Source organism: Pygoscelis adeliae, unplaced genomic scaffold (assembly GCF_000699105.1).
Source record: "Pygoscelis adeliae isolate BGI_AS28 unplaced genomic scaffold, ASM69910v1 Scaffold130, whole genome shotgun sequence".
Lineage (NCBI taxonomy): Eukaryota > Metazoa > Chordata > Aves > Sphenisciformes > Spheniscidae > Pygoscelis > Pygoscelis adeliae.
Window position 1 is genome coordinate 312,403 of NW_008824031.1, and position 13,006 is coordinate 325,408.

General features: G+C 38.8%; 1 protein-coding gene across 1 annotated transcript in view; it reads left to right on the forward strand.

The window, feature by feature from the left end:
* The window catches only part of JAG2 (jagged 2), a 90,880-nt gene that overhangs the window by 46,624 nt on the left and 31,250 nt on the right, over positions 1-13,006 (forward strand). Inside the window, exons 4-5 of the mRNA XM_009328256.1 lie at positions 5,580-5,834; positions 6,858-6,918. Of these exons, the coding sequence (XP_009326531.1) occupies positions 5,580-5,834; positions 6,858-6,918 (316 nt within the window). The remainder of the gene's footprint in view (positions 1-5,579; positions 5,835-6,857; positions 6,919-13,006) is intronic.

Below are 13,006 nucleotides of genomic sequence, written 5' to 3' on the forward strand. Positions count from 1 at the left end.
GTATTTAAAAGATGAGTGGATGTGGTGCTTAGGGACATGGTTGACTTGGCAGTGCTAGGTTAATGGCTGGACTTGATGATCTTAAAGGTCTTTTCCAACCTAAACAATTCTATGTTTCTAAGTAATTCATGTTGCTGCAACCCTTCAGTTGGTCCACAACCTTCTTGAATGGCACTTCCCAAAGCTGGACAATGTATTCAAAATGAGATCTTGGGTGCTAAGCAGAGTAACCCTGAATCTTGAATAAGTTTAGATATCCTACATAGCGACAGATTGGAGGTGTCCTCTTGAATGCTTTGTTCAAAAAGTACTACATGAAGTTAATTCCTTCAAATAGTTTCCAGCTTGGGAATAAGTTACATAGGGGCAGCTAGTACAGCGAATATTCATGCCCTAGTTCTAGGTGGCAGATCAATTCATGAGATGGTGTAGATGGGGGTGAACATGAAGAGCCTGTCTGCAAAACAGATCTGTATGCATTTAAGTGCTGAATTTTGTTTTTTAATAAGCTACTTAATAAATAATGTTCTTCTAACTTGCTATGTTTATGCCTTAGAATCTGCAGAATCTTCTTGCAAATCTGTAGCTTTAAAATCCAGGTTTTTTAAAATACACTTGATAAGGGGACAATCAGTTTAGGCTTGTGTTAAGTCTTTCTTATGCCTTTTAGTTTTTAACATGCTCTAACAAATCTTTTTACTTGCATTGATGTAACTTTTTTTTCCTGAATTTCAGGACAACAGGATATATAGTGTCTTTTGGAGGCCCAGTGGGCCATCTCCTTAATTTAACGGTTTCAATGAACTACAGGAGTCTATATAAAGTGGTCAGATTACAGTTTAGCTCTTGTGAGGAATTGCTAATGGAAGGTGAACTTCCCTTTAATATAGGCTGCTGTGAGAGGTGCTGTTAAGCTGTACTGCATTTGAAACTCAGAAGGCTGGCTTCTGTGAATTTAGGAAGGCTTTCTTGGCCTATAACTTGGCAGAAGACTAGCTAAACACTTGTTTTGGTTAAATGTTTCTGTAGTCTGTTTACTGGTTCCATGATAGAGACCTGTTGCTTTGCCATGCTGCAATTTAGACTTGCATATTAGATTTTTAGGAAGAATTCCTTAATGCTGATGATTTTCTTTTTTCTTTTTTTTTGTTTTGTTTGAGTGGTCTTGGCAGAGAGTCCTCCAGTAGGTTTTGCCTTGTGAATCTGTCAAGATGCAAAGACACTTCCCTTGTATTTCTGCAAGGACTGCTGAACTGCCAAACAGGGACAGATCAGTAAAAAATCATATGTAAGAGAATAAGAAAGGGAATATGGCAACTCCTCCAGAGAAAAAACAAACAATATCTGCATCCTGGAGGGGTGAAGAGCATATCTGTGGAAAGCTGAACTCCCTGTCATATCCTGAACATTGAGCTGATCTCTCTGGATCAGGTTACATGTGTCTTCTGTTGCTACTGTAAGAAAGATTAATCAAAGTAATTGCCAGAGTCTGTTTATAAGCTGATTAATTAGTTTCAAAGTCAGGTTTTGCTTTTCTTTAATGGGGATGAGTAAGGCTGACAGTTAAATGCAGGTCCTGTGTTCCCGCTTGGACTTTCAAGTGGGTATTTATAAAAAAAAAAAACCAAACACCAAAAAAACCCCCCAAAACCCCAACAAAAAAAAACCCAAACAAACCAAAAACTTGGAAAGAGAGGTTTCCAGTGAACAACTTGAAGGTTTTAGAATAGTTGTCATTCTTCCCTCCCTCTATTGTCTAGCATGCTGTATTCTTCTTGCACCCATTGAAAGCAAGGCAAGGGTGCTCAGAGCAGATCTGTGAAGTACCATCTCAAGAACAAGTCTTCCAGAGCAAATGTTTCCCTCAAACTACAGACCCTAAGAGGGGCTTTCAAACCCTGATTCCTGAAGTACTCCTGCGCTTTTTCCCTCCTCGGCACAGCAGGGTTGGCTCGGAGGGAAAGCTTGTGGCAGTATAGCGTTACCACTTGTTTGCTTTGTGAGGGTGAAGGAGGGGGAGAGGAAACTGCATTAGATACAAAGTCACTGTAAAGGGCCTGTTCTCTGTCGTCTGTCATAGCAGTTCGTGCTACTTCCCAGGTACGTCATTTGACTTGGCAAACTTATAGTTGCATAGCAGAGGTCTTGGCAATGCCTAACCCAGCACTGCCATTATGAAGCAAGCTGGCATCTTCATGTGTGAAGTAACTTTCCATTTGACTACATGTCTACTGTGGGGATGCAGTGGTTGCCTTCCTCTTTCATGTTATTCTGTAGGAGACTGATCTGTCCTAATGGCTTTTTGACATGGTTGCTTGAAAAAGGCTGAGGATGAGGTACTTCCCGAGAAGGGAACCTCTTGTTCCTTTGGGCATGAAGTTCTTATGCTACTGTTTGTGTTTCCTTGCAAACAGCTGCCAGCATCACCTTTTGTATTGCCCTGTGAGTGGCTTGTTGGGAATGTCTGACCTCTGCTAAAAGTTAGTGTGTTGACGAGCAGTGCTCTTATTAAAGTGTAGTGATGGCTCCTGATTGCACAGTAACAGTTAAATACTCTTCGGATAAGGATTCCTCTTCCAAAAATCCAAAAAGATGCTTAATTGAAGAACCACCTTTTAGCCATCATCTCCTTTTATGCAAACATCTATGCCACTGTCTGCTTTTCTAGGGAGACTTGTAGAAAACTTCCTAGTAATCAAGAAGCCCTATTGCTTCTGAGGTGTGTGGGGGTTAGAGTAGTGTTGCTGCTTTTTTGGCCAATAACCAGAGATTCAGTTATGCAGCTCCCTGCCTTTACTGAGGGCTAAAAGTAATGTGTGTGAGTTCCTAACGTGAATTTTAATGGTAAACCAGATGCAGGGAGCAAACTTGTCTCATCAAAACAGTTAAATGTGAGAGACTGAATATCTTCAGAAACACTTTGGCATTGTGGGGGAGGAAGGAGGAACCTTGACAAACATGTTCCTCCCTGCAATTACAGATCTTTTTGGAAGATGCGCCTTCTACTTGTGATCAGTTTTAAATTTGAAGTAAAGCAGAATTCTCATACTCTAGTACTTAAGAATTTAGTATTAGAAACTAATTGACTCAGAGCCGATTTCCTGATGCCTTTTGTGGTTCAGGCTTCAAATTATTTGGCTTGCTTATTTAGGCTGTTAAGCCCTACTTTATTGATATAAGCTAGAGGAAAAGCTCTTAAGACTCAGAATACATTCTTTTTCAGAGGAGTTTGTGAAGATAAAGTTTGTTCAAAAAAAAAAAGGCACTATTGGGTTATTTCCCCTGTTCTTGACCCCAGGTATTAAGAGGACTGTTCTGCATAGGTGTATTTGCAATAGCTGTAATGCTTGTTCCAGTTGTTTAACTGTGTCTGAATCTGCATTAGCCTGAAGATGCTTGATAAGACTTTAATTATATAAGCCACTCCTTTCATCCCAGGACCTGTTCTTCAGTCCATCTGATGCACTTTGAGGAAACACTTTTATAGCAGTGGCTGTTGCAGCCATTTTTAATGAGCCTCTGTTGCTTATAGCTGGAAAATAGCTCTATAATGCATATTTGCTATTTGTTCAAATTTTTTGGCCATCCAATGATTCAGCATTTTTCCTTTATAGTTTTTCATCAAGGTTTTCAGATCAATAGTCATTAGAGACGAATAAGATTATGAGAGGATGTTGAATCTAATCGTGAAGCTTTTAATGGTGACTGGTGGTATGACAGATATCCTGTTCAGTCAAAAATAAAATGCAGGCAGCCTTTTTTAGCTTGCAGGTTTCTTATCCACTCTTATACTGACCACGTGCTGCTGGATGACAGAGGAGTTCACGTATAGGAATTTGAGAGTTAAAGAACAAGGATAGACTTCAGTATGTCTTGTCTAGCCATAAAATGTTTTATGCAGACTAGCCCAGGCGAGCATGAATTGTAGCCTATGCATGGCAATACCACTTTTAATGTTAAAATATTAAAGCAGAGAGATACTTTGAGTTCTTAATAATTGGAGAACCTTTCAGTGCTTAATTAAAACAGCTTTTTTTTTTAGTTCAATATTCCTTAATTTTAAAAGGAAAGATTTTTGTGGTAGAAGCAAGCTTGAAAAAAGATGTTAAGATAACAAAATGCATTGCAGAGCCCACTAATTATGTAGCTCTCCTTTTTCTTTAACATTGGAGTGACTGAAAATTGTCACTTGAGTCCATTTACATGCTGAGGGGGAAGTGCAGCTTTGGTAACAGACGCACAGGATACCTCTATGTTGTCAGTAACTTCCTAGGTGAGAAACAGTCACTCCTTTGGTTCTGTTTTCTAAACCGATTAGGTTAATGAGTTCTAAAAGTAGGTGAAACTCTGAGCTGGCAATACCATAGCAGTTTCATAAATAGGTATGAAATTAATGTATACAAGTGGATCTTCTGTACCTTTTTCTTGTCCTTAAATAGTGCTTGGAGTTCCAGCTGCAGCTTGCAGAGTCATCTAGAAAAACTCTCTTGCAGTAGGATGTTACCAGATTTGAATAGTGAAAACGTTTGAAAATGCTTATTGCTGGGGTTACTCGCTGTCTACCCTTACCCTTGCTGCACTTTGCTTATTCTTAACATTTACTGAAGCAATTGCATTATTTCATTGTACTGACTATAATTGCATCTCATCTCCTAGTACTGAAGCTTCTGTACCAAGAATAAAATGGATAAATACAAAATGGATATCAATAAAAATGGAAATACTTTGTGTTGGCAATTCCATGATCTTATATCCTAGAATCCTCTTGTCCCATGTGACAACTAATGCTTTGAGCGCATTTGGTCTCGGTTAATGAAGCCTGGCAGTAGCAGTGCTGCTGCTTTCTGTGAGGACAAGGCAGGATGCTTATAGAGTGTATTGTAACAGTGAGCATAATCATCAGTAGTTCCACTGGGGATAAGGATAAGCAGGATACAGAGTTGAGAATGGCCCCTTGACAATCCTGGGTTCACTTGTATATTTCTTCTTAAAATGTCAAAACTAGCTGCACAGTGTTCTATGAAATGCTTGTTAAAGATGTTTTGCCTTTACTGTAGAGAGAATGATAAAATGGAAAAAAGCTAGTTCACGTACATAATGCAAGCCTACCAGAGCATTTACTATTGCTTAGTAATTCTGCAGCAAACTGGGTATGTGTTTGCTCTATTTTTAAAGTTAAACTCGCACCAGAGAACTCTAATATCTCAGCTACTAGGTTGTGCAGATTTTGCAATTTTATAAGAACAAAAAGGAGGCAGAAAGAGCCTTAGATCAAGATAAAGCTGCTGGTTGTCAGCGTGTGGGTGTGGTATGTTTGGCTGCCTTGAAAAATAAGCTATTTCCTATGGATTATGTTCCAGGGTTTTTTAATATTTCCTTTGGGACACTTTTTTAAATTGGCCTTCCTGTAATGAACTTTGCAAGGCAAAGGAAAATTCAGTTATACAGTAGATCTTTATCATCTTAACATTTTCTTTACTAGGTCTTCTCTTAACCAGTTGAATACTTTTGATTTGAATTTATATACTCTAGTGTGCTATAAAACTTATCACCTGTTGAATTTACCTTTTTTTAAAAAGGTGAAGACTTGTTAATAGAACGAGTGGCACATGCTGGCATGATCAACCCAGAAGATCGATGGAAGACACTACAATTTAATGGTCCTGTTGCCCATTTTGAAGTACAAATAAGAGTGAAGTGTGATGAAAATTACTACAGTGCTCTGTGCAATAAATTTTGTGGCCCTCGAGATGATTTTGTTGGTCACTACACCTGTGATCAAAATGGAAACAAAGCCTGCATGGAAGGTTGGATGGGAGAAGAATGTAAACAAGGTAGTGTTGTTTGCTTCATTTTAGATTAGCTCTAATGTATATATAATAGGTATAAACTGCAGTAGGTACTTCTGTAGTGTCGGTGCTGTAGCATGTTAATTTTAACACATACAAACTTTGTCCTTTGAATACAAATCTTTGAAAAAACATCCTCTGTGAAGAGTGGAGCCCAGGGCAGGATACAGTGCTGCTTGTGGTGTCTGCTATGGGGGCTACACAACACACTTGGGATTCTAAATAGTGAAATGTTGTTCTACTAATTGACTTTATTCGATTGTGGTGTTACTTCAGAGCAAAATGATGTGTTACATCTGTTAATGTAAGATTTTATTGAACAGTGATATCAGTAATACTGTAGGCTTTAATCCTGTAAAAATGCCCTCATAAAACTCTTTTCGCAAATGAAAAAGTTTGAAGTGTAATGCTACCAAAAAGCTTTCAGCTTTGCATACTCTTAATGTGAACAGAAATTCAAGTGTAGTCATCCTTTTTAATGTATCACTTAATCAAATGTCTTTGCGTTTTGCCTTCAGTCTCTGAGTAATTAGTGCTAAAATTACTTGACATACTCTTATTTCTGTTGAGGGCTTCTTGTTTTTGTTTTCTGTTCCTTTTCAGTAAAAAGCCTGTTAATGAGAGGGGAGACCATTTTTAGGGCTCAAGGTCATGTGTATCTTTTGAAGCTTGGGATTTCCAGCATAATACCAGTCTAATACCAGGTTTAAAAAATAACTGTATTTGATATGTTTCAGTGCTGACACTCTTGCTGCAAACCTATTTGGTAGCAACTTCTTCAAGGAGTTACATTAAGTTATTTTTCGTAAACAGTTGTAATGGGGTTGTGTTTTGTGAAATAGGTAGCTGGAAGCAACAACTGTTGGAACATGGCAAAAGACAGTCTGCTTTGCACAAGCAACAAATAGACTAAATGATGGAAGCCCTAGCTGAACAGTTCCAGATTGCTGCTGTACTAATGGATGCCTAGCTGACCAGACTGATGCCTAAACCTTTTTCTATTTACAGCTGTATGTAAACAAGGATGTAATTTGCTCCATGGGGGTTGCAGTACACCTGGGGAATGCAAGTAAGTCTGCATGCTTGAGTATCTTTTTTTGAGTACTCATCTTTCTAGTATTTTCTGTGTATGTTGCTACTTTTAACAAGTCGACTTTAAAATGGAAAAAATTCTGTTCGAAAACATGGATGGAAATAGATCTGAAGTAGATTTCACATGTGTAAGAACTGCATATACTTCATACTGTTTTGCAATCCTATTCTATTTTTTTTGCGTGTATAGGACTGAACAGATTTGCTTCATGTTATCCAAAACTATACATTTATCAAATGAGAACAATCTTTTTTCTTTTTCTTTTCAAAATCCTTAGGGGCTTTGATCTCTGTGTACTGTGTGTTCTTCTCAAATAAAAAGGGGAACTTGCTCGTTGGACTGTTATGGTTAGGAAATGCTCACAGTGCTAGAACACTCAATATGTATATTTGATCACCAGAATACAGTAAACTTAGCTTTTCCAAGAACAAAGTTTTTTTTGGTAGTAATGGAGATAACAGTAGCAACCCTAACCTAAACTTTCTACCCCAAGTTAATGTTTTTGATCTCTAAATCCAAGAGAACAGTCCGAAATGTTCCCTTAACTTTGTCATGAAGCCTGAGTAGCCTCTGTGGTAGCAAGAGGAGTTGATTGTTTCCTTGTAAAAGTTCAGGCATCCAACGCAGTAGGTCAAGGGGAAATGGGTGTTATTTTTACACTGGCTGTTAAAGAAATGGGACAGGTCTACTTGCAAGTTTGGGATCCTGTGTAAGTTCTTGTGTTTATTTGTGGTTAGAGTTGTATGCATCATTGTAAGAGCAGATTTGCGCAGTCCTTTGTAAGCGGTATTGAATCTGCTTGCTTGGAATGATGTGAAACTGAACTGGCTGCCAGAACCCCTGAGAGCTGACAAATACCAGTTGTGGCAAACTGTGATAGTTTAAGGCAATTCTGCTTCATCCTTTTACTAGTAACTACTATAACCATCACAGAAGTGGCAGAAATAGGATGCAGGTTGCTTAGCTTTGCTGGGCTTAGAGCTAAGCTGGGGTTGAAGTGCCAGTTTGTGAGCTGTGGGAGCTGACATGCAAACAAGTCCCATCCTGCTGGAAAGCCTGAGGTTTCTGATACTGGGGTATGGCAGATAACAAAGTAAGTCCTAAATCATTGCACCAGAGTGGTTTCTTACTGCCCTGAAACTTCCATCACATGCTGCTGACTTGTCGATGATTTGCTATGTCGTAGCTCTCAAATCTGACTGAAAACTGTAAATTCCAGTATATGAAGTACAGTGTTTCAGTGCATGTGCAGTTTCACTTCTGAAGAGCTATAAAATCTCCCTTAAAAGATTTTTTTCAAGGCTGATGTTTAAACCATGCCTGCCTTTTTGTAAGAAAGAATGTTTCTATTTAATGTTATTTGGCATCTTTTCATATCATTAAATATTTTGCTTGTGATTTCAAGTATTGTGTGCTCCTACTGCTGCTGGTGATTTTTTTTAGGTTGCAAGTAGAGATTGTGGTTGAGAGCTGGGCCAGTATCACTTCTGCCTGAGTAAGAAGTACTCCTTCCCTTGAGCCTTCCAAGAGCACATTTTTCCCCTTGAGAACCTACTCTAATGAATTTTGATTCATGTAAGGGTTTCTGGAGTCCTGTAGGTATCAAAGGAGTGTCCTAGGACCCTGTGAATGTTTGCTTTTTGAATGCAAGGAGCCTTTGAATAAAGGTGAAAAAGCAACAGGCTTAAGCAAATGCAAAATAGTACCCTTTTTTTAAGGGGGGGGGGAGAAAGGGGGTGGTGCAGTTTCCTTTTTAGCTTTCATTTCTCTGATACCAGCTGTATCTGGGAAGACAGAAGTTGGAGAGGAGGATGAAGGTTTAAAGAAGGGAATACAAAACCTTTGAAGACGGGGGGCTGGGTGGCTATGGTACCTTTTTTAAGGTGTCTGTCAATAGGTCATGTCATACGAGCAAAGCCTTTCCTCACAGCATGTCGCTCACATGAAGAAGCATCTAATGTAAGTCTAGGTGCCCCTTCTAACCTGCCCAGCTAAATAAAGCTGACAAAAATAACAGAGTCTACTGAAGGGCTCTGACCAGAAATCTCACTATTTCATCTGAAAGAAAGTACTGGGGGAAGGAATAAGGGACTCAATGTTTCAGATGGATTATATGCCATTTGCCTTGTTTCTTAAGGCCTGTCTGCTGAAGCGATAGATCTGTGATCAGCAGGTTGAAGGAAAACAATGGCCTTTCTATGTATGGCTACTCTATTTCCAGTATTGCAGAAGGTTCTCGACAACCTCTTTAAATATGATTTGGTAGCTTGAGCTTGTTCACACAGATATCTTTAGCTTGTATTCTGTAATAGTTGTTAGGTTACATTAGAAATGTTGCTTTTAACCCAAATGGATAATACTTGCTGTAGAAAAATGATGCTGAACTAAAAATAAGCACGGTTTACAGACATGACCTTTATCTTCAGCAGTACAAAGGAAGCTGTTATTTAAAAGAAACTGCCGTGTTTGGTGCTATTGAATTATAATCTAGATTGCTTCATTCTGGTTTTTGGACAGTTGCCATTGTCATTTAACAGGTGAAAACAATGTCCTTTTTTAATTCAGAAAGAAAACGAAAATGTGAGAAAAACATGGGTGTGAGATGTATGGAAATCTACTGGTGCCAATAGCTACTTGGTTGCCAAAATCTGCAGTGGCATTTATAAATAGAAAAGTTGGAAAACGGTTTCCATCTTCAACTTGTATGAACATGCAGGTAACTTAAGCAATGGCTCTGAGGTTTCAGCCTAACTCTCATAGCAATGATCTACCCTCCATGTTTTGATGTTCCAAGGTAATTTAGAGCTGTTCTTGGATTAAATGTTATACTAAAACCAGATCTTAAAAGTAGCTATAAATGACTGCAGACTGTTAATAAAGGATATGCCATTAGTGGTAGTTGTACATCGTCTGTTGGGCAAGTTCATGTACCCCTTGTTTTGAGGAAGTTATGGTGTGTGAAGTTTGCCATTTCTTTTGTTGAGCTTTCATCAAAGAAATGGAAAATAAGTAGGTGATGACCTGATGTCTCGAAATGACCTGATATGGGAAACTATTTTGTGGTGTGGCTGGGTCAAGGTGATAGGTTTTTTGTCATTGTGGAGGCAGTTCAGAAAAAGCGGTAATTTACTGAATAATGAGCAAAATTACATCCTTGAAGAAAGGAAGAGCAATTTAGCTGGATCTTGCAAAGATGGAAAAATGCAATCTTAAAATAAAAAACAAAACCAACCTTTATCCATATTTGGGCTCAAAGCGTTTGGCCACCATAATCTTTTTTTTTCCTTTTAGCCTGCAGTGGCAAATGCTCTTACTGATAGACTTCACCTGCCCAGAGTAGTAGGAAGTATTGTCAAAGAAGCAAAACTGCCAAGCCATGATGATAATTGGTGCTTTTTGTATGGTTTTGCATAATTTTGAAGTACTTGTTAAATTCCATTAAACTATCTAGAGAAGAATGAAGTTTGATCTAATGGCTTATAACTGGCTTAGGCTCAATCACCTTATGAAGTTACCAAAGTGAATATAGAGAAACCACAAGTGGCAGTCTCCTGCCTTGATTAAAACTGCTGACTTGAGTATGTTTGGTACTACTCGTAACCTGTCTGTAGGCTTAATGGCTTAATCTTTCACTTCCTTGTGATCCAGAGTGGTATGGGTTTGGCAGAAGATCTGCCAGATACGACAGTCCAGATATGCCTTCGTATCTGGGCTACATTGTCATATTCCTGCCAGGATGATGGTATTTTCTGAAGTCTTTCTACTTTTTCTGTTGCCTTTGAGTGTTTGAATTTCTCTTCCAAAGTAAAACAAAAAGGGGTCAAATCCCTAACACTTGCTCACCTTGTGTTCAGCTTCTGGAGCTATGGTAGGACCTCAGTTACGTCCTGGGAAATGCAAGTCTTGCTTCGCGTAACTGTGATACAAAAATTTCTTCAGAATGTGTAGACTAACTGAAGTGAATTAGAAATGGGATTGTTAATAGTACTTTAATGTGAATTCGTGCAAGGTGAACAAAGCAAGCATACAGTTTTTAAAACTTAAGTGAATTAGTTGTTTAATCTGTGTGCTTTGAACTATCTTACTCTAGAATTACTTTTGAACTACCTGTGACAAAATTTTGGTTTTACAATGTTGGTGACTTTGTTTTTATTTAATCACATATCTTATGTTTGTCCTGTTGAAACAGATTTCTCAAACTTCCTGTGCAGTGCCATGCCTCTTGTAGTCCTTGTATTCCACTTCAGCCCTGCTTGCAAGGTTGATTTCTTGTGTTTAGCAGTGCCTGCAGGTGCTGTATGCCTCTCCCAAGTGGTTTTGCTCCCTTAATCTGTCACTGTAAGGGCCAGAACCTGCTCAACTATTATTCAAGGCTTTCTTTACAGAGATGCAGGAACAAAAGCCTGAGTTGCAAAATGAGCTACAACTACCTGGAGTGTTGGGGGTGTAATAGTGTTCTAGAGATCATTTGTTAAACGTTAAAGGCTTGCATAGTCTTCCTATCCTTTTCAGTAGGAGGCCTACCAATATCACTAATCTCTCACATTTCATGACAGTTCGGTGGATAACATGGTTAACATCAACATTTGGGAACCCTGCCTAAACTTCAAAAAAAAAAAAAAAGGCAGCTGGATTCTTGTAAACTCATTCTTGGGTACAAGGAGATCTGGTGAGGCGTCTCAAAGCAGGTTGTTACTGAAAGACTGTAGAGGACTAACAAAAGATCATAGATGACTGAAAAAAGGAGAAAATACCATGCCTGCTTCTAAAAATGGGGAGAAAGTAAGAAATGGGCAACTTCCATACTAGCTAGATCAGATAGAAATTTCAAAAGAACACTGAAACAGGTATACCATTTCTAAACATCTAGAAAATGCTCACAGGTGAGTTACTGGCTAACCGGGACTTGTCAAGAGCAGATCTAAATGATCTGACTTCCTTCCACAATTGTTCCAGAATGGAATTATGAGAAATCTCATAAGCGCTCAAATTAGGGGAAATCTCATAAGCTGCTCTGAACAGTAAACTAGAAAGTCTTGTTTTGAGCAGTGTGCTACCTGCTGTGGCATCTGACCACTTCAATTCCTGCAACTTGGACTAGCTATGGTCCCTAAAGAGCATAGGGCTATTGTTTGGCCCTGTGGTAAAGCACTTGTTACCTGTACCTGTACGTCTTCTCCTGTCTCCTTTTTGATGTAAGGTGTTGTATCACAGCTTCGCGTTTCAAAGAACTTGAAAAATTATTACAATTGCTGTGTGTCTTATGTAAGTTCTCTTGCCTGTTATCATAACCAGTATGCTTTTATTATGTTTTTTTTAATGTCCTAGTGGTAAGCCTCTTGGGATTGTTGGCAAGTATTTCACAAGTAGACAAGTTACACAAAAAAGAAATCCCGTGTTTTGTTTCTTTATTGGTCAAGGAGCTGAGGCACGCTCTGCACTTACTTCCTTGGATGGTTAGTGAGTAGAAAGACACAGAATATATCCTAAAGGTGGATGCTGCTTCCAGGGGAATGTGAGCGGGTGTACAGGAAGTAAACACATGTGGTAGTTTAATCTATGTCTACAATAGTATGTAGTGCAGACAAATTAGTAGATGAAAGCAGTGTTGAGAACCCAATATCCATACTAAAAACACTTAATTTTTTTTCTTAAATTTTAGATTAGCTCTAGTCTGTTCTTGTGGACTGAAGCTGCCTGTTTGCAGCTGGAACACATTATGTGTGCTCCTGGCATACATTGTCTTACATTACCTTAGTTTAACCTAAAAGGAATCCAATTCCTTTGTTCCAAAACAGCTCTGTGATGTGAACTAACACACCATCAACAGGAATGATCAGGCAGTTCACTTAAAAAGCATGCTCCTGGTGTGAACTAGTGCAAATATAGACGCACCCTTAGAGCCACTTACTGCAAGTTAACTGAGCAACCTTTCCCCATATGTTCTGGGTAAACAATTTTGAACCATCCCCTCTATCAGCTCCTTCACAAAACTCTCAAGTACTGGAGTGAGAACGTTAGCTTTCAATGACTTCCTTTATTAGAGGAGAAAAAAGATTGTAGG